At 30.8% G+C, this 22050-nt stretch overlaps 1 protein-coding gene and 1 long non-coding RNA gene across 3 annotated transcripts; both read right to left on the reverse strand.

Annotated features, from left to right (window-relative positions):
• Positions 1 to 731: 731 nt before the first annotated feature.
• LOC105792888 (casein kinase 1-like protein HD16) lies at positions 732 to 7110 on the reverse strand. 2 transcript variants are annotated; one of them, XM_012621729.2, is made up of 18 exons: positions 6929 to 7110; positions 6150 to 6272; positions 5864 to 6069; positions 5247 to 5372; positions 5074 to 5147; positions 4566 to 4635; positions 4409 to 4464; positions 4237 to 4308; positions 4051 to 4145; positions 3885 to 3951; positions 3641 to 3770; positions 3318 to 3536; positions 3104 to 3234; positions 2641 to 2815; positions 2462 to 2552; positions 1762 to 1919; positions 1491 to 1679; positions 732 to 945 (listed from the first exon to the last, which is right to left on the reverse strand). In XM_012621729.2, exons 2-18 carry the CDS (start codon positions 6244 to 6246, stop codon positions 886 to 888), a joined length of 2016 nt encoding a protein of 671 aa, XP_012477183.1. In that variant the 5' UTR covers positions 6247 to 6272; positions 6929 to 7110; the 3' UTR covers positions 732 to 885. The 2 variants fall into 2 exon arrangements, with proteins under 2 accessions (XP_012477183.1, XP_012477182.1); XM_012621728.2 differs by having other exon boundaries at positions 6150 to 6275.
• An 8820-nt stretch (positions 7111 to 15930) lies between these two features.
• On the reverse strand, positions 15931 to 19339 carry LOC128042899 (uncharacterized). The gene is made up of 3 exons (XR_008198428.1): positions 19038 to 19339; positions 18050 to 18207; positions 15931 to 16613 (listed from the first exon to the last, which is right to left on the reverse strand). It is a non-coding gene; the product is annotated as an uncharacterized LOC128042899 (long non-coding RNA).
• Positions 19340 to 22050: the final 2711 nt, after the last annotated feature.

Below are 22050 nucleotides of genomic sequence, written 5' to 3' on the forward strand. Positions count from 1 at the left end.
AAATTATAAAGCTTTTGCTACTACTAATGCTCAAGGATGGAAGCGAGATGAAATTTAGATAGTTTATGATAAAGAATTTGCCGCAGATTTAGGATTTAATCATTGGTCTGCTACCCAATTAGCGTGCATGAAGGGCATATGTTTTTTTCTTAATAACTGGAGAATTTTCATTTATTTCTCAATGTTTTACTTCATGATGGTTCAAATGATATGCCCATTTATTATTATTATTATTATTATTATTCAAAATTACAAAACAATAGAACAGCTACAACCAATCATTTACAAGCACGTGGGCAATTTGATATTTCCGAATGACATATTACAAGCTCTTTCGGCTTTAGCTACCACTATTAATGCTACAATATAAATTCGGCTTTGAAGTAAGAAAAGATACCTGAATTTGAAACTTTTAAATGTGGTACTTGTGTTAAAAAGATAATAATGTTTAATTGAAAATCAATTACTAATATTATTAGATTTGATTTTTTCGTTAATATAATAAATAGTGTTAAACGTGAATTTATTCAATTTTGTATTTAGTTTATCAAATACATTTAAAAAATATTAGATATTGTTATCTTTAAGTATCAAAATGCATAATTTTCATCAAATACAAGTACCACATTTAATAAAAAATAATACAAATACCTTATTAAAAGAAAAAAGCGACAAAACTTAGATACTAAATTACGCATTAAGCCATTAAATTTCATTTAACACTTGAAATATAGACTATAATAAGCTTTGATATTGAATCGAAATTCGAAGCTCAAAAATACAACTCAGATAAGTTCGATTTTTTAAGTTCAAGCTCGATTTAAGATAACAATATGTTTCGAGTTTACTTGTAGCTGCAGGTTACCTTCTTCCAAATAATAAACTTCAAGACACTGTCCTTCCATAGCAAATGGATGAAATATACAGATTTTTCAGCCATTTATCCTACAAAATAGATAAATGAAATAAATCATTAGCCAATACATCTCGGACTCAGTCAATCCAAGTTCAAATCATTTCCGGTTTGGATCATTCAGGTTTTAGTTCTAGTTAATATTGGATTCTCGGGTTCGGGTCAGTTTGGTCAATCCAAGTTCGAATCATTTCTGATTTGGATCATTTTCGGGTTCGGGTTATTGGCTTTTTATCTTCAATCAGGTTTGAGTTCGGGTTAATCGGATTGGATCCTTGAGTTCAGGTCAGTTTGGTCAATCCAAGTTCAAATCATTTCTGGTTTGGATCACTTTTCAGGTTGGGGTTATTGACTTTCTATCGAGATTGAGTTCAGGTTAATTCGATTGGATTCTTGGGTTCAGGTCATTTCGGTCAATCCAATTTCAAATCATTTTTAGTTTGGATTATTTTCAAGTTCGGGCTATTAATTTTTTATGATCAACCAGGGTTAGAGTTTGGGTTAACCGGATTAGATTCTCGGGCTCAGATCAAAATTAATTACACAATAAAAATCATGCAAAAAAATATATATTTACCTTTACTTGGGTACTAGGAAAAGCAGATGTACGCAAAGTTTCTTGCATCACATCTTGTGATTTTCTCTTGGGTGCACTAAGTATGAATGCAGCTTGATCCTCCGTAGCCGCTGCCGATGTAATCCGAAACCCTTTTTCCCATCTTCGATGAATCCCCTCGCTCGGGTAAAGGAAATCAAGTTCAACAACCTAATTGACAAAGGAAAAAAGACGCAAGTGATTGATGCAGTTATTACGTAACAGAGTATTATAGACTGGAAATTGGACAAACCTGAAGACGATAGCCTGCGTTTCGAGACATAACGATGCCCCATTTGTTGCCTGCAGCAGTCATCGAGGTCACGGAGAAGCCTTCTTTCCATTTCTTATTAATCCATTTGAAGGGAAATACGTCAGTAACTTTGTAGGATTGTTGCGTATAGGGGGTACCTTTAGTAGCCATAAGGAGAAAAGAAATATCAGCATTACCGGCATCGAGCTTTATTACAACATAATCATAAGATACAGTCATCGAGAGTTGATCAATATAACGGTAAAAGTACAATGAAGGCCCTTGTACTAGGAGTCACGCATTGTGCCCCTTCTACTAAAAAATTAGGCAAATTAATTCCTATACGTTAGATCAATGAGCAAATTAATCCTTTCTATTTAAAAATCTATCCATTTGTACAGTTAAAAATTAATGTGTAAGATAGAATCATGCTAAAATACAGAGACCGTAAAAATAGATGGATTTTTTACAAAATGACCAATTTGCTCTTTGATCTAAAATATAAAGACTAATTTGATCATTTTTTGAGTAAAGAGGACAAAATGTAATCTGGCTCCAAATACAGAGGTCTCTATGATACTACTTTTACCGTCGACACAGTAATAACGACAAAGCTCGCCCTTACAGACAATTTACTACGGTGAAAATAATAACTCAAAAAGATTAAGGCAAACATGCATCTTAAAAAGGTTTCAATTACCTTTCGACATAATGACCAGTGCACTGCCGTTGCATGCTCCGGCAACGGAAGTGATGTAGTAATTCTTCTCCCATTGTTCCATTATCCACTCCTGATTATATAAACCGTAAGAAAGATAAACTTCACTGATTAAAATTACGAAACTAAAAAAGCTGAAAACCGAACTGTTACGTCTTTACCTTATGCAAAAAGATTGGTGATAACTCATAAACCTGAGATGTAAACCCCGTCCCTGCATCCATAACAATGGCCCATAGATTCGATGACGACGCTACACAGCTAATATACAACCCATCTTCTTTTCCTTTCTCCACGTGCTGGTTGAGTCTCGAATCCATAACGTTAAAGTGATACCTGTGATACGTACCATGGATTATAACAAAGAAGAATCAAATTCGAGAAAATTGGCTCATGCAAGGGGTTCAGTTTAGGCAATTGGAAATTCTAGCATTGGTATCTTATTGTTACATGGATTTCATCGAGATGGTCTAAAGTTACATTTCCGTAAGGGCATTGCCCCTATTCAAATGATTGGTGAAGCATATAAAGCCGCCAAAAGATACATGCACTTGTAGACACGGTCAAAAGAGAATGGCAGATTATACCAAATATGAGATATTTGGTTTTGAAGAGTAGTTTTACCTCTGTTTCATCGAGGTTCGGGAATTATAGATTGAGATCCATTGAGAAGCAGGAGACCCGAGCCGAACTCTCTTTTTAAGCTGCTCACCATCTTCCAACTCGGTGAGTGATCTTTCCCGTTTTTGACCCACCTGACGTATTAAGGATTCATCAATCTATATATATATATAAGGAAAGGTATTGGCCAACACAAGATAAAATGCCGGGTAAGAACCTTAATAGCTCCATCGATTTGGATAGGATGTATTGACGAATTGAAATCTATGCTGTTATGAAAAAGGGAAATAAGCTTTGAGTAATTGGGTTCTTCATCGAATTTCATATTGGTTACAATTTCGAGAAACTGTTGAAATGGTGGAGGACACAAGGAACAAAGCGCCGCTGGAGAAGTTCCCATCTTCTTCTTACAAACAAGAAATCCTTTGTTCTCACCCTGCAGCCGTATACACGAAAATGAACACGTTAACAGCAAAAGACAGCAATTAAGCTATAAATTTCTGAAAAAAAAAAAATAGTGGAGCAGTTGAATAAACTTACTATGTAACCTTGCCAGGGAAGCTTTCCTCTTAGTAGAAATATGAGTGTATAAGCCAATGACTCGAGGTCATCCCTTCGACTCCCAGTCCTACCCAAATGTGCATGTACACTTGCATAACGTACAGTTCCCCTAAAATGAAAAAAACAATAATAAAATTCAAATTGGCAAATAATCAAAATTTGCAGACAAATGTTTGTGTTAGTGACCTAAAAGAAGCAGTCTTATTCGCTTCCAGTTCATTACCTAAACACATCAGGTTTTTGGTCATAATCAACATGACGTGCAGAAGCTGCCTCTTTCCATCTCGAAGCTGAAAAAGTTCAAGAATTATTAGGTTGTTCCACAATAAATGCTTAAAATCGTAAAGCACCTCTAATATATATATATAAGGATATGAAAGCAGCCATACCCAGACCAAGATCAACCAGATACAAGGTCTTCTCCTTTGAGGTCCCAGGCTGGCCAAGCAAAAAGTTCTCGGGCTTAACATCTCCATGTACAAAACTGAAGTAGAGATTAGAAATACGAACAATATACAACAAGGAGTAAAAGAAGTGAGGTAAAAAAGAATGGAATGCAACAATTTTGAAAGTACCCTTTCAAATGAAGCTGCTCGAGAATCGATATTGCCTCCATGGCTATACAAGCAACCATCTCTTCTGTCAGCCTATACCAAGAGCAAACACAACACAATAAAATAGAAGATCATATACGAAACTTCAAAGCACGTGAGAATAATGTTAAAAGAAGAATATATAGTTTCTTACATCTGGTTGTTTGAGTTCCAAACATCCCATAAACTCGGACCTAGCATATCCATGACCTAGATTCACAAGATTCAAAAGAAACATCAATAAGGACTCAATTTTTTTTTCTTTCGTAAAATATAACACTGCATTTGAAATTCTTTACTGAGGAACCCACAAGAATGTAGTAGCCTCCGAGTTGACCTTTGTAATGAACCAAGGGAAGTCCATAACAACCATTAAGAGTGCTGACAGTAATTTTCAGAAATGAAACAAATTAGGTCATAAAATTTTAAGTTCGGACAACAGTAAGAGAGAAATCTGGACAATAGTACCCTATAGGCCCCTATACTAGGAATCGGATTGCAGTTTGCCCCTATACTAAGAAATGAGCAAATTAGTCCGTGTATGTTAGAAATTCCATCCATTTCTGCAGTTAAAAATTGGCCCCTATATGTCAGCATGAGGTACACGTGGCACACCACGTGTCACTGTCCAGTTACTCCATCAGCCACATTAATTTTTAATAGTACAAATAGATGATATTTTTAACAAAAAAGATTAATTTGTTATTTGATCTAACATACAGGGAATAATTTGCCCATTTTTTTAGTAGAGAAAGCAAAATGTAATCTGACTCCTAGTATAAGTACCTCCATAATACTTTTGCCAGAAAAGTGCCATACCTATATACTTGCCACTCATAAGGAGGACCCGAACTACATCCTTTACCATTTTGATGCTCAAACTTCAAAGCAACCTGTAAAACGAAGCACGATAATGGCATTAACAACACCATAGTCAATATGTGCGCTGAATTTTGTTCAGGTTTCACTAAAGCGTTAAAGTGAAACGGAACCTCGAAAGCATCTGGTCCACTGCGCCCCGTCCCACCAGATATCCTTCTTCCAACAAAAACTTGCCCGAAACCCCCTTTACCGAGTTTTCTGTCTAACTTGTACACAGGAGAGTTACCAAGTTGTACCTGCAAAAGGAGAAGCAAATACCCTTAGTACAAATCACTTGAAAAGGCTTAGTGCGTTAAATTTGAAGACGAAAATTAAGTATAAGCAGGGGCAAACGGAAGGGGGGGTAGACCCCAAAAGTTTATAAAATCTTAGGATAATATATGGTAAAATTATAGTTTGGCTCCCAAAAAATGCTAGAATTTCAATTTAGTCTTTTTGAAAACCATAAAGATATAAGCCAATACAATTGTGAAATTGCATTTAGCTCTCAAAAATATATAACTTAATCTCAGCCCCCTCTAAAAACAATTCTGGCTTCGCCCTTGACTATAAGTGGTCAAATTTGGCCATATAGTCAAACATAGCCCAAAAGAGAGTGCCTAGTCGGTATAGTTGAAGTAATTACATTGAACAATTTGACATACTAACCCACAAAAACGAGACACTTAACAATTATCATTCCATAATACAAACAGCAAACTAATGACCCAAGAAGGAAAATTAATACCCTTTCAGGTAGTGAACTAGTACTTCCTTCTTCCTTGACAGCAACCGGTTTTTCCGCACTTTTTTCAACGACCTGTCTCACTGGCAAGTTTATTCCATTGCAACCCCGGCCACAAGCACTGGGACCAACAAGCTTTTGATTTTCTTCAGGATTCATTCCTCCGCGCCCTCTACCCCTACCTCTCCCTCTACCTCTACCTCTATTAGCTGATCACAGATTCATATTATAAAATGAAACAGCAAGTACATCAGATTTATAGAAAACATTAAAATTTCAAAGATATTACCAGCAGCATTCCGAGCAGTCGGAACTAAGGAAGCAGAGCTCTCCGGATTGTCGTTGATCCTCTTCGATTGTCGAATTCCGCCTCTCAAAACTTGCATTCTTTCCCATCCAAAGAGGAAACCTCCTACTAAATCATAACCAAAAAAAATGGAATTAACATTTATTTAAATGGATATTCATTTAATTTTAGCAAGAAATATGAAACAAATATTCAACAAAAAATGGGAATTCATAATTCATTCAATAGAGTTTATAATCAATTTTCACTGCAACCTCAAAATTTCTAGTTCATCAAATCATAGATCATAAATTTTAGACCTAAAAGTACTAGTAAACCATGTCTAAATTGCATGTTTATATCATCAAAAAAACTAAGTGTAAAACCATCATTTAAGCTGTAAAATCTCCACTCTGATCATCATTTTTTTTAAAATCCGTTGATCTTTTGCTTAGAAAAAAAAAACCCAAATACTAAAACTAAATCTTAATCAATTTCAGAACCCAAAATACTTTAAAACTTTACCAATCTTTTTTTACGGCAAAGAAAAGTCCAAAGCTTTCAAAAAATTTCAGCATAAGCTCTAAAAAAAACCTGATTTAAAACAAAAAATCAATTTGTGTACTCAATAAAAATCAGATGATAAACCAAAAACTAATCCCCCAAATCGATTAAAAAAATTACATTTCTCTAATAAAAAATTGCTTAACAATAAATACCCAACAACCGATTGCTGCAAAAGAATGCACCAAATGAACAAAAAAATAAACATTAAAACATACCCAAATCGAATTGCCTCTTTTTACTGGGGCTTTTGCTGTTTCCTTTTTCCCCCAACAAAGCCAAAAGACAAATAGATAAAACGGAGGGATATATTATGACATATATATATATATATAAGCTTTTTATTATAAGAACAAGAAATTAAAATGACGCTAAACAATTACGCGCTTTAAAAAGTTTCGGTAATTGGAAAATAAATAAATAAAATGAAGAATTAAATGTAAAAATTAAAGCTGTCGAAACATAAATAAATAGAAAGAGAGAAATTAGGGGTGATTTTGGATTGCGGTTCGATTAAAAGGTTAACTATAAAAAATCAGTTCAAAATATACTTTTCATAAAACTTTTAGTTATTTGTTAATTTGATTCTATTTACGAAATTAATCGAATTTATTTGAATTAATCAAAGGTTTAAGATTTTAATTTTTTTACAGGATAGGTAAATTACACTCAAAGTTATTAAATTATTAATAAGTTTACGTTTTGGTCACTTAACTTTAAAAAGTTACAAAATAGTTAATGACTGTTCGAAAGTTTTTATTTAAGTCATTAAGCTATTCAAAATTTTTTATTTAAGTTGTTGGGTTGCTAAGGTTTTTTTTTTTAAGTTAGGCTAGCGAGCTTCAAGCTACGATTCGATAATAGGTATGGTGGATCAGCACACTTCGACGAGCAGAAGAACATACCTTAGATCCAAGTAAATCTGTCAATTAGTGTCGAAGATCGAAAAAAAATATTATTTTGATTTTAATTCGCAAACTTGTGACGTTTAAAGTTGTTTTATGGAAAAAAAACTAATTTGTAAAAGAGAAGGAGAATGAGAGCTTTCAATTAGTGTAGGCGATGCGAACAAATAAATCATACAGCAGTAATTTTAACAACCCAATGACTTAAACAAAAGTTTTCGAATAATTTAATAATTATTTTGAAATTTTTTGAAGTTAAATGACCAAAACGTAAAATTACTAATAATTTAGTGAGCTTGGTATAATTTACCCAATTATGATTTTTGTATAAGTTTTATATTTTTATTTATTTTGAATTTTTAATGTATTATTTGGATATTCGATGGTTGTTAATTTATTATTATGTTTTTCTTTTATGGTTTGGTTAGATTTACAAAATATCAATTAAAATTGTTGGATGGTTAATTTTGTTTTGCTAAACGAAAATTTATCGAATTAATTGAATTTGTTTCCTCTCGGTTCATTTGTCAATAATAAACTTCTATTCGAAAGTTTCACCGATAAAAATAATATAATTACATGATAAGTATAAATATATGCCCGATCAAGGTAAAGGAAGTATAAATATATGTTCGAATAAGGTAAAGGTTTTGTACTAAGAGTTGTATTGTATTTTGTCTATTCTACTCAAAATATAAGCAAATTAGTCAATGAATATTAGATCAAATAACAACTTGGTCTTTTTTTTATTAAAAATTCTATCCATATTTATTATTAAAAACTGGTGTAGCTGACGAGATAACTAGATAGTGACACATGTGCCATGTGTACCTCATGTTAACGTAAAATGACTAATTTTTAACAGTAGAAATGAATAAAATTTTCCACAAAAAAAACCAACTTGCTCTTTGATCTAAGATACGTGGATTAATTTGTCTATTTTTTAGTATAAAGGGTAAAATGCAATCCGACTCTTAATGCATAAGCCTTTATGATACTTTTACTGTCTGAACAACTATAATACACAAACACTAGACTAATCCAAAAATAACCGGACAAAACCTATGCAAGGCATAAGCAAGGTCCAAAACCTCGACCTTTGACAACTGTGTCAATACCTCGTTAGTTGTTAATAATACACTTCAATTAAGTTGACGGTTATGCTTTTAAAATTTCAATTAATTCAACCAATACAAGTTCAATTCGAATTTTAACTGAACCAATAGAAAAACAAGCATGAGACTTGAGAGAGGCAAATCTACAAGGTTAAGTTATTTCATCTATCAATGTACTATACATAAATTGTGGGTTTAGTCCTTACAATCCCTATAAGTTAATTTGTCTATTTATAGTTCTTGTACTTTTTGAATTAAAATTCAGTCCTAATCATGTGGTAGTTATTAAATTCAATAAGTTAAGCTCTATTAATTTTAAAACATGACGCGAGTAATATATTATCACATGTGTAAACATATTGATTACGCACAAAAAGTAATTAATGGAGTTAACAGTTCTTGTTTGTTCCAATGCTAGGATTTCACATTTTAAAAGTATAGAAACCAAGAGTGGTCCAATTCGAGAACATAAACTAAATTTACAATTTTATGTATAGTATAATACTAGTATTACATTTAATCAAACATATTTAACAATTATTATTTGGCTTAATATTGAAATTTCAAAATTTGAAAAGTATGAAGACTAAATCTGACCGAATTAAAATATAAAGATTAAATCAACAACTTACGCAAAAATATAGGGACTAATAGCAGAATTTACCAATATGCAATCACAATGCCACCAAGGAGTTCCGTGGAAAAATAGCTTGGTATTTAGTTTTGGAAGGCCAATTAGAGGATTGTGACGTATTGTAAATAAAATTAATTAATTTTATTGACCACGTGTCATAATATTATTCAATAAAATCAATAAAAAATTTACATGGTGGGTTGTAGTTTATTGGTAGGTAAATTATACTTTATATCACTAAATTATTAGTAAGTTTACGTTTTGGTCATTTAACTTTAAAGTTATAAAACGATCACTAAATAATTTAAAAGTTTTCATTTAAATTATTCAATTATTCAAAAAAGTTTATTTAAGTCACAAAGCTATTAAGTTATTTTTTAAAGTCTGGTTAGCAAGCTCCAAGCGAAGATTCGACGATCAGTATGGTGGATCAATACCCATCAACAAATAGATTAACATGCATTAGATTCAAGTTGATTTGACGGTTAGTGTTGGAGACGAAAAAAGAAAGCTATTTAGATTTAGATTTGTAGATCCGTAACGTTTAAAGTTATTTTATGAAAAAAATTAAATTATAAAAAATGAGGAGAATGCGAGTTTTCAATTGGTGTAGGTGGTGCATACATAGAAGGCCATAAAACAGCGATTTTAATATCTCAGTGATTTAAATGAAACTTTTGAATAGTTCGATGGTCATTTTGTAACTTTTTGAAATTGAGTGACCACAATGTAAACTTACCAATAATTTAGTGATATTGAGGTTTTATTATTGACCAGTATTGATTTTCGACCCACGCTTCGTGATGGGTTAATTATTTTTTGACTAATAGTTAAATTTTAAAGTTTACAATATGCTCAAAGTTTTTATACTCTTTGTATATTTAGAATTTAGTCCTTTTATTTTTTGAATTTGAAAATCTAGGTCCAATTGTTAATACCAGTAGAATTTTGCTGGTGTGGCATTCTAAAATAATAATAAAAATACTCACTCAATAATCATGTGACAAAAATGACATTATAATAAATATGAATTTAACAAAGTGTTTTAATGTTGTTAACAATTATAAAATTTCATGTTAGCATTTTAATTAAAATAAAATATTTAGATTAACTAATGATATTATGAACATTGAGTGTTAATAATTAAAATACAAAGATTAAATCTCAAATTTGAACCTATTATAAGAACCAAAATTTAATATTTTATATAATATAAAAATAAAAGGACTAAATTTAACCATTATTTTTAATAATATAAAAAGAAAAGTAAAAGCAAGAATAGGTGGAAAAGAAGGAAGGCCCTAAAGCCTTTCATTTTATATATAGTATAAGTATAGATATAGATGTGTATCAAATATAAACATTTTATTTTATTTAAATAAATTAAATAGATTTTTATTTGTATTAAATATTAATAATTAATAATAACATATTTCATAAAAAATTAATTATAATATTAACTCAAACCAAATCAAATCCAACTACATGTTGTATAAAACCTGGGCTCGTATTTGCTTGTAATGCACTTTCTTTCGAGGAAAGTTTTCATATGCTAAAAATAATTTTTAGAATTTTAGAATATATAGTAAGTTTATATATTTTAAATTTTAATTGAGTTAAATTTGACTATTATTCTTTTTAAAAGAGTGGAATTGTTGTTATTTTTTAACGAAAATACTGATTAAGACATTAATTTTTAAATATGACAATTCATGTATATTTCATATTATATATGTTTTATTTTTATGAAATTATGTATATATATATTAGTTATAATTTGTTTGAATATTTTGTAAATAGATAGTATTATATTGTCGTAAAATATACATAATTTGCTATATGGGTTGCCAAAATTGTTGATTAATGTTTTTAATCAACATTTTCGTTAAAAATAATTTAACTATTTTAAAAATTAATAATAACAAAAAATCAAAATTGAAAAATATTTTAGCAAATTACACTAGAAAAATATTTGTCTACGGATTTACCACAGGAAAATCTAAAATATTCCAAGAGAAGCAAAATAAATAAAAAATAAACTGGTTTCATTATTTACTGGATTTACAATACTCATATAACTACTGAAAATTTGAAAAAAGGGGAAGGTCATATATGAATAAATCTAAATAAAAAAAAATCAATGGATGAGGTAAGTAATTGCCAAGGCAATCAAAAGCAGCATATAAGCAATTCCTTGATCAATCGCAGCACCATCATTCGATGGACCCGGCGCCGGTGCCGGCGAAGAATCCATCGTTTGCCCGTAACCGAGTTGCGAAACTGCGAACAACAACGCCACAATGACTTGAACAACAAGCACCTTTATTGAACTCATCATCTTCGAATAATTATGAACTAACAAAATTAAGTAAATATTAAAGGAAAAGAAGAAAGGAGAATTTCTGGGTTTTCTTTTTTAAGGGGAAACGAAGAGAAACGGGGAAAGTTTATAAAGAAATATGATGAATTTTGAGGGGAATGGCGATGATTTTTATACTGTGAAGAGCTTAGTTTTGGGGGGCAGACAATTTCGTGGAAAGTGAATGGTCAAGATACTGGTTGTGGCATTTTCTCGAACGCGTCGTGGACACGAGAAAAATTTGTGTTTTTTCCTCGGTCGTGGCGACTACGCTAAGATTGACCCCGTTAGCCAATTAGCGAGTAGCGAGTAGCAAGTCGCTAAGTTTGGCTCGTTTTACTGATTAAAAATAAACTTAGAGAGACTAACCTTTTTAGTAATTATAGGTTTTCCTCTCTCATTTTCAAAAAAAATTATAAAATTATCATTAAATTATTTAAAACTTTTAATTTAAATCAGTAGGTTATTAAAATTATTATTGTATAATTTTTCTGTTTGCACTAACCGCACAATTGCATTAATCAAAGCTCTCATTCATTTTATCTTCTATATAGTGGCAGATCTTGGGATTAAGTTTTGGGAGGTTTAGTAATTTTTTTAAAAATTTTACGAGTTTAATGACAATTTTTTAAAAGAATTTTGGGAGTCTAATTAAAATTCTTGTGAGATTAATGAGAATTTTCAAAAATTTGAGGGAGCCTAATTAAAATTTTCTAAAAATTTCAGGGAGAATTCAAAAATTCTAATTTTTTTTGAGGATGCTACTTAGAGGTGTGCATGGGCCGGGCCGGGTTTAGATCGAGCTCAACTAATATTTTAGGGCTATTTGTTAGGCCTGACTCAAAAAATGGGCCTAAAATTTTGTCCAAGCTCCACCCGAATAAAAATGTTAAAACTCGGGCCCGACTCGGTCCGCCCATATTAATTTTTATATGATTTTAAAAAATATATAATACATTAAAAATGATAAAAACATCAAAATAAATATTTCTCAACAAATTGAAAATAATTTTTAAAAAATATGTATACTTAAATAACACTAAGATTGATGCAACTTAACAAGCAAATACCTCTAAAATAATAACAAAATTAACAATAAAATAAGTTTTATACAATATCCAAACAATAACAACAAAATAGTAGCAACATAATAGTAAAATGGTAGCAAAATAGGGAGAAAACAATAAGAAAATAATATTTAAAAAATAGATTTTTTTGTCCTTTAGTGAATTCGGGCCGGGCTCGGGGCCGGGGCTAAAAATGCCTTATCTGAAGCCTGACTCGTTTTTTAAATGGACCTTATTTTTTTATCCAAGCCAATTTTTTGGGCCTATGTTTTTTCCTAAACCCTTCCACATTTTGGGAATGGCCTTCGGGTCGGGCCACCTGGCCCGACCCATGAACAGGTCTAAATTGCTACCTAGGTCACCATAATGGCTCACTTTTGCTTCTACAGTTCAGATTTTTATCTTTTAATTTATGAAATAATTTTAAACATCAAAATCTAAATAATTTTTTTCTCTAATCTCTGACGCTGATCATTAGATTTACTTTGATCTAAAGCAAGCTCATTCTTGATATTTTTGGGGCCTTAGATAAAACAATAAATTATGCCCCTTTTAAAAAAAAATTATAAAATGAAATAAAATAAAAGCTGAAATTTGTTTGGGGCCTAGGAGATGAAGTATTTATGGTGAAAAATCGAAAACCTAAGCATTTAATTAATTTGTTTTAGTTTAAATTTTTTTTCACATTAAAAGTTAAAAAAAATATTTTTTTGGGCTCATTCCAACCCTAAACATTAGACAACTGTACTCTCAAACAATCCTTAAGGTTGAACATGATCTAAAGTATGTTCTTATACTCTTCAATGAGTAACTCTACTATACTAATCGTTTAATCGTTGCTTGGAGCTCACTAGTCAGATTTTTTCTTAAATAAAACTTAGCAGCTCAGTGATTTAAATAAAAACTTTTGAATAGTTTAATAACTTAAATGAAAACTTTCGAATAATCCAATGATCATATTGTAGTTTTTGAAGTTAAGTGATCAAAATATAAACTTACTCATGTTTTATATATTTTTATAACATTAAATATAGTTTACCTTATTTATATATTTTTATAATTAAAATTAAATAAAAATATTTTTTTTGAAAGGGCTTTAATAGCTCAAACTCGAGTGTGGAAATATTTTTAGAAAGAAAACTCGATCCAATCCACAACTTGTCTCGTGAACATATCTAATGAAATTATGGATAAAATCGAATTTGGACTCAAAATTTTGTATATCTTTTTCGTGTTGATATCAATTTCACTTCGGGTCAAATTAAGCTGGCCCAAAAGCTTAAACAATATAAAATAATAAGAATAAAGTTAGTTGTTTCTTATAAAACCAATAGGATAAATTATATCGAAGGTCACTAAATTATTTATAAATTTATGTTTTAATTATTTAACTTTAAAAATTTACAAAATAATTTCAAAACTATTCAAAAACTTTTCAATATTTCTAACATGGAAAATTATCATATTACACCATCAATGTACTAGTCTAAATACTAACCCTTTTTTAATATATTGTTCAAGTATAGGATGAGTTTGGATGGGCGGTGCAGTGCGGTGCATTTAACTTACTTTTTATCTCACGTTACAGTATCGCTATAGTATTCAGTCTCACTGTCACCGCTGTTTTTACACTAATTTCAGGTAAACGCACCGCCCATCCAAATCCACCCATAATATTTATAGTCAAATTAGATCTATCAAGTTTGATTTTCTAATCAACTTAAACTTAAATCTAACCTAAATTTTTTATCATAAAAAATTAACAATCCAAACTTATTCAATTTAAATATAAATTAAGTTAAATCGAAACCGAATCGAACTCGAAATGATTCAAATTGATTGAAACTCGAAAATCCAAATTTGAAATGACTGGTATGTAAAATGATATAGTTGGATTGGACTGAGAGGTAATGCCAAAAAGCCTAATTTAATTTCCAGCTTTTCCTCCACTGAAAACCTTATCTCACATGAAAAAACACATGCACACCTTAACTGAATATTATGCATTCATCAATCAAGGAAGCATCAGAAAACGTGATCTCTTCGATATTATAATCAATGTTCTAAAAAATTGATAACTGGTCAAACTTATCAAATTATTAATTTTTTATTAGGTTAATATATACGGAGTTAATTGAATTTGGTAATTTATATTTATTTAATATTTAATTTTTTAGGTTTTATTGGTACTTAAATTTGAAAATCGTAAGTTAATTTAATATTTTTTTATGTACCTAATAAAATTGTTAAAATACATTGAAGTGACATTAATAACCAATAACAATTGTCAAAATGTGAGGTTATCACGTGCCTCATGCTATTGGTCGTCAATACTACGTCAATTTTTAGTACCAAGTTAGCTTATAGTTTCTAAATTTAAATATCGTTAAGTTCAAAAAAAATTAAGTACCAAATAGATACAAGTTATCAAGTTAAGATATTTATATATATATATTTATCTCTTTTTATTTAATCGATTAGATTAATAATTCATCAAATATTCATAAATATTAATTTAAAGTTAAAAGTTTATAAATTTGGTTTAACCGTAATTTTTTTATTCAATTCCAACTGGTTTTAAATTAATTCAACCTCTTTATTCGATTAATATATTGATCGATTCTTGTTTTAATCGGTTCAATTTAATTTTAATAACACTTATTAAAATTCAAACATTATATTTATCCAATTTATTTTTAAAGAATAATTATCTCATTTAAGACTTTAGTAATCAATTCGTGCAAGCTTTAGAGACTAATATATGGCAAACTCCTTGGCCAAAAGTACATGTGGCGATTGAGATGCTGCCACGTTTAATATAGGATACAGATGGGCAGCACCTAGACCATCTTTTTAATAATTTAATTTTTAAAATTTTTAAAATAATTATTGAATTATTTGAAAATTTTTATTTAAATCATTAAACTATTAAAATCGTTGTTGTATGACCCTTTTTTGTTTGCAACACTTGCATTAACCGAAAGTATACTTATCTTTCAGTTCTACAATTTATTTTATTTTTTTTCATGAAATATATACGAATCTGCGGATTAAATTTAAACTTCTTTTTCAATTTATGATATTAACCGTCAGATAAGCTTAGATATAAAATATGTTCTTCTGCTCATCAATAGTACTAATTCATCATACCAATCATCAAATTGTCACTTGAACCTCGCTAGTTAAATGTTTTTTTAACAATTAAGTGACTTAAATAAAAACTTTCGGATAGTTTGATAACTTAAATGAAAATTTTCGAATAGTATTTTATAACTTTTTGAAGTTAAGTGACTAAAACGTAAACTCACTAATAATTTAGTGACCTTGGATTGAATTTATCCTTTAATATACTAGGCATGACAGGTGGCCGTATGAGCAGCTGACGCTTTGAGGATAACGCATAAACCTTTTGATGCAATTTAATGAAAAGAAGTTGCTTTATAAACCCCCAAAAAACTTTACTCGCCCACCTCTCCTTCTATACCTTTCTTCTTTTCCTCATATATATAATCTCCACCTCAACAAAAAAAGCTCCTTCAGCTTTACAAAAAAAGATGTGCTACGCAACCGTTCCATCCGCCGGAAAACATGGCTCGGCGGTGCGACGCAGGTTGTTGGTACTCCAAGCATCATTGATTGCCGCCACCACCGCCCGTCATGCACCGAGAACCGGGGTTACTAGAGACGAGCGAGCTGGTTCGATGGTAAAGCGATGCTTATGTTCGCCGACGAAGCACCCGGGGTCGTTTCGGTGTAGGCATCACATTGCCGAGTATGCGTGGGGGGCTCGATTTGTCGGCAAGAAATGACTGCACCGCCTACGCTGAGTACGTGTGAATAATAAATGTTAATATAATGTAAAAATAATTGATAAATATAATTGATAATCAACAAAAATTGTATATTGGTTTTAATATTGATCATATACCGGTTACTACTTACCATTGCGGCTCAGTTAATATCAAATAATTTAAATTTCAATTAGGTTTGATTTGATCTGTTTTGGGTTAATACTATAGGTTTTGATCTTTTAAATTAATTTTTATTTTTATCGGCTTTTTAATGATTACATTAAAGAAATAAAATAAAATCATTTAACTCAATTAATAATTTTATATCTATAAAATGTATATTAAAACTAAAATAATGAACTTTGGTTTTAATGGTTTCATCTTCAATATAGAAGTAACATATTAAAAAGTTGAAATCTCATTAAATTATAAATAAAATATTTATATAACTGATTTTTTACTTAATTCAATCCCGATCGGTTCAAATTAACCGTTGACTCCGAATTTTTATTCCAAGATTTGAAATATTGAATTTCGTATATTACATACATCTCAAAAGACTAGTGACTAAGATTTGAGTACGAGTATCGATATAATTATAGGGTCTGTTTGATTGAAGGAATTGATTTTACTGAAAATCATTTCTAACTTTTCTAACGTTTGATTGGCGGAAAACATTTTCCATTTGGAAAATAAACTCCAAAACAAGGGAAAATGGGTTACATTTTAAGGAAAATGTCTTACCCTTTCAATTTTCGTAAGACATTTTCCGTGCTCTCCTCTCTATCGCCTCTTTCATTCCTTCCTTCATTTTCGGTAGAAAATTACTTCTGTTTATCGATTTTTCAGTAACTTGTTTTTTTAATTATTCAATACTTATTTTTTAACACAATTACAAATAATTTATTTGATATTAATTTTTTCAATTTATAACGATTAATATTGTAGATTAATAATTGAGTATTATTATAAATAAATCATTACAATATATGTAAAAATAATTTAAAATATAAAATTTATTAATATATATCAATATATGTAAAAATAATTTTTTCAAAAATATTTCGAAATCATAAAAGTAGTAAAATATTTTACATGATTCAATCAAACACCGAAAATATTTTCCAAGAAATCATTTTACAGAAAAGTAAAACATTTTTCCGAAATCATTTTACGGAAAATATTTTACTGGCAATCAAACAGACCCATAATTAGTTTGTTTTTTCAGATCATAACCCTCTATCTATGTGTTAAATAATACTAATGCCTAATTTTCTCTATTTTAGCCTAAATAAGTCCCAATTCAACTCAATTTAGTAGATTTTACTAAAAAATGGATGACCATAAACATTTCATTCAAACTCTTATACTAGGCAGGAAAAAAAAATGCAAAATGGTGACCACCATTTCACTCAATGGCAATGCAACAAAGAGAAAGTTGAAGCAAGCTATCTAACCAAGTACTAACCACTGTTTCTCATGACTGCTTTTCGGGGTTTTCGGGTTCCTGTTCCTTTTCTGGATCTTCCTCGTCTTCTTCATCTTCTTGGGGAGGAGAATATGGCATTGGCGCCGGTAATGGTGTTTTCATGGGACTGAATTGAGGGAAAATGTCAGGTCTACGCCCTGGTTTAGACCCCAAGGTGTTCGAATTTGCGAAGGGAAAAAAAGGCAACATTTAGTCCCTAAAATTGGTAAGTTTTATCAATTTGGTCCTTAAACATTTTTTAGCTCACATCAACCTTGGAATTTGGCAACATTTCCGTTAAAGTGTGATAATATGACACTTTAAGAACGTGACATGTCCAATTAAAAAAAATTATATAAATCTACAAAGATACAAAGAAGAAAAAACTATAAGGATTTTTTTTTAAATTAGGTGATGATGATTGATGTAGCACATTTTAAAGTGCGACATTATCATATTATAACAGAGGTATCCAAGGACCAAATTGAAAAAGCGGTCAAGTTCCGAGACTCGTGTGGACAAAAGAATCAATGGACCAAGGTGGAAAAGCTGCCAAGTGCAGGGATTATATGTTATTTTACCACAAAAATTATATATAAGGGTTAATATCTAAATGACCCCCAAACTATTCAACTTTACAACATTTGGTTCCTGCACATTGCACAATCATGTACTTGAACTTGCATCAGATCAACAGATACATTATTCGACTAATTGCGTTGCAATTGTAAAATTTTTTCGTTTTATGTATAAAATTTGAGTTCTCGAGCTCACTTAATTAGGCTCAATTAAGCTTGTTTATCTAGTGAAAATTGAACTCGATTCTTTGTATTTGAGTTGAGTTTAAGCTAGAATTCGAATCAAAATTTTTCTAAAAAAATCGATTAAGCTAATAAACGACTCTAAGCGGAAGGATCTAGATAGCTCGAATAATCGAATCGAACTCGAATAATTTAGCATCAATTAATCGAAAAATAAAGGAACTTACAATGGGGAAATCGAGGGGATTACGGCGAATCAATTTCTCTTCCTCGGGAGCCATGCAAATCACCTGCTGCCTCTTTCTCCTCGTCGGTTTATGGCATTTTGAAACGGAGACGACGGAGCAGCATCTGCAACCGCGGCTGGTGGAAGTGGAAGGCGGAGCTAGGGTTTTAGACGGCGGCGATAAGGATAGGCGAATGGATGATGCCATTGTTGGTTTTTAGTGGTTAATGTTTTCCCCGTTAATTGGCAAATAGCTGTTTTTCTCCGACTCGTGCTCGACTCAGTCGGTCCACAACGCACCCCCCCAACTAAGCAATGGTTATAAGCCTAATTTTCTGGTGGATCAGCCATTAAGTTTCGTCCAACGTTTATTGGCCCATCATCTCATGGCTAGGCCCATCCACTGTTATACCTAAGGTTTGAGTTCGGTAATTTGACTTGTTCATAGATTCAGTTACTTGTCCAAACTTAAAAGCTCGTTTGAAATTTGAAAGGGTTTGAATAAAAAAATTAGGAATGAAAAATAGGCTCAGGCAAAAAATTTAAACCCATTTAAAATATGAGTGAGCTTAAAATGGACTTGGGTTAGTAATATTTACAAATGTGTACGGGCTTTGGTAGAATTTTAGACTTATATTTTAGGCCAAATCGAATTTAAGCAAGCATAAAATGTTTTTATATCATGCCTAAACTCGACCCAACTCATGAACACATCTAATTCGGTTTGATTTACGTTTATTTTTTTATATCGAATTTGTTTAACTATGATTTAAATTTTTTTTTCTATGATGAATTTAATCATTTTACTTTAAATTGAGATAATTTAATTTTTTAATTTTTAATTTTAATAGTAAACTAAATTTGAAATTGCGAATAATAATTGCGATTAAAGCTTTTGAAATATATGGTTGAAATATATGGTGCTAATAGTGTTAACAGAAAACACATATCATCACTTTAATGACAACAGTTGATAATGTTTCAATTTTGTTTATTTATTAATTGAATAAAAAATAAAAAATAGAGAGATGTATGAAGTTTTGGATTTTAAGTGTTCAAGTTTGAGTCTTGCCCTGTGTAAATCAAGTGGGTTCTATCTAGATTTATATTTGGATTAAATCCCACATTATGTAAGTCTTGTTCAAAGTTATTTTAATTCGTTATATATTATGTCCGACTGTACTTATGTCACGAGGCAAATCAACAAGCTGTAGGATTTGGTCTTACAAAAAGGGTTGTAACAACATTGGGTGTGAGTGATTGTTGTCCCGTCACTATCTCAAATGGGCTTTCATGGCCCCACTCTGATGCAAGTTATAAGAAAATTAGATCACATCCAACAACTTCGGTCAGATCTTGCCTACACAAGGCAAGTCGGCCCAAAAAGAAGTGGTTTGATCAAAATCGCAAAGATGCGCAACTTCAAGTTGGTGACTCAATCCTTTCCAAATTACACTTGATTTTGCGCCATATTGGCTTGCGCAATGAGCTAATGTGATGGTATGAGGGACCTTTCAGAGTTTTGAAGAGGGTAGGTAGAGTGGCCTACAATCTGGAGTTGCTAGCAAAATTCAAGGTTCATCTGTGTTCCATATTAGTATGCTTAAGCCTTTCCAAGAGGATCAAGGGGATCCAAACCGAGGTAAGTCCAAATGAGTGCCATTGGGGGTAAAGGTCTCCTATGATCGTGAAGTTCAATGTATTATGGCAAACCAAGTGATTCAACAGAGTACTACAGGCCGAGGCATGAGTATCTTGTTCGATGGAAGGGACTTCTTGATAGTAAGGCTGGTTAGGAACCTACCGAGGCTTTATGGTAGTTTTGAGACAAAATAGATCAATTTGGTTCCAAGGACGTGACAATGGCGTCGCTAGAATAAGTGGGGCAAAATGTCACGAGCCGCTCAAAGGAGCCCACAACTGATACGCATATTTCAAACCCTTCATGTTTACTAGAGATCATTCGGCCCAACAAAATTAGCCCATTGTTTGGGAGAGACTCAAGGCCCAACATATTTAAGGCTGCGCGGTTTGACAAACTAAAATTCTAACTCAGTTGTTATAAAAATAAAATATTAAATTTATGAAATTAACTTTCAATTTTCAATATTAATATAAGGATTAAAACAATAACTAAACCTATTGGAACCAATTCGATTTTAATTTGAGTGAAAAAATGAAAAATAAATAAATTGATTCAATCCGAAGAAATGGATTTCAATTTGGACTGATTTAAGTTATTTATGATATTTAATTTTGATTGGAATTTTATTAAGAAAGTATAAGTAAAATTTTAGTTACAAGTATAATCACATATAATATATATTTGATAACTATTACCATAATAAAATCATTAGAACGAATAGGTTAAGAATCAAATTACTTTCAATTTTAAACCTTAAAATTATGAATCTAAACTTAAATGAGAATAATTTTTTAAAAAATCATACATAATTTAAATAAAATATCATTTAAATAGAATCGAGACATGTTTGAGTCTCATCATATGTATTTACGTATATATAAATTTTTAATTTAAATTTTATTTTATTTAAGGACCACAATGTATGGAGGTTGTCCAGATTCATTATGGTATAAGTGGTTGATAATATATTACAATTATGAGATTTAGTTATATAAATATATTGATAATATACATTAATGGTACCACGGTTTAGGGTTTTAATTAATGATGATTTGGGGTCTGACTATTAAATAATCATAACGTCATCGTGCGCGTTAATCGTGATCCTTAAGTAACGAACCAAATTGAATTGGTCAAATACTTCTATTAGTCCCTGCGCTATGGATAAGTTATGAATTTAGTTCTTATACTCTAATTTGGTCATTTTTAATCATGCACTTTTCAAAATTTGGAATTTTAGTACTAACCCTATCGCATACACTAGCCATTAAATCGTAAAGTTAAAATTTTCTATTCCCAAAATCTTATGCGAGAAACATATGTTAACTTGTTATTTCCATGTAATATTAACAAAAAAGATGCATTCGTT

The sequence above is a fragment of the Gossypium raimondii genome, chromosome 8, assembly GCF_025698545.1.
Source record: "Gossypium raimondii isolate GPD5lz chromosome 8, ASM2569854v1, whole genome shotgun sequence".
In the NCBI taxonomy this organism is placed as follows: domain Eukaryota; kingdom Viridiplantae; phylum Streptophyta; class Magnoliopsida; order Malvales; family Malvaceae; genus Gossypium; species Gossypium raimondii.

Coding starts and splice junctions, on each gene's coding strand:
- LOC105792888 (XM_012621729.2), bottom strand. CDS start 6,246: ATGCAAGTTTTGAGAGGCGGAATTCGACAATCGAAGAGGATCAACGAC. Junction 5,148..5,246: donor GTGGACCAGATGCTTTCGAG/GTTCCGTTTCAC, acceptor TTCGTTTTACAG/GTTGCTTTGAAGTTTGAGCA. Junction 4,465..4,565: donor TCGGAGGCTACTACATTCTT/GTGGGTTCCTCA, acceptor TTGTGAATCTAG/GTCATGGATATGCTAGGTCC.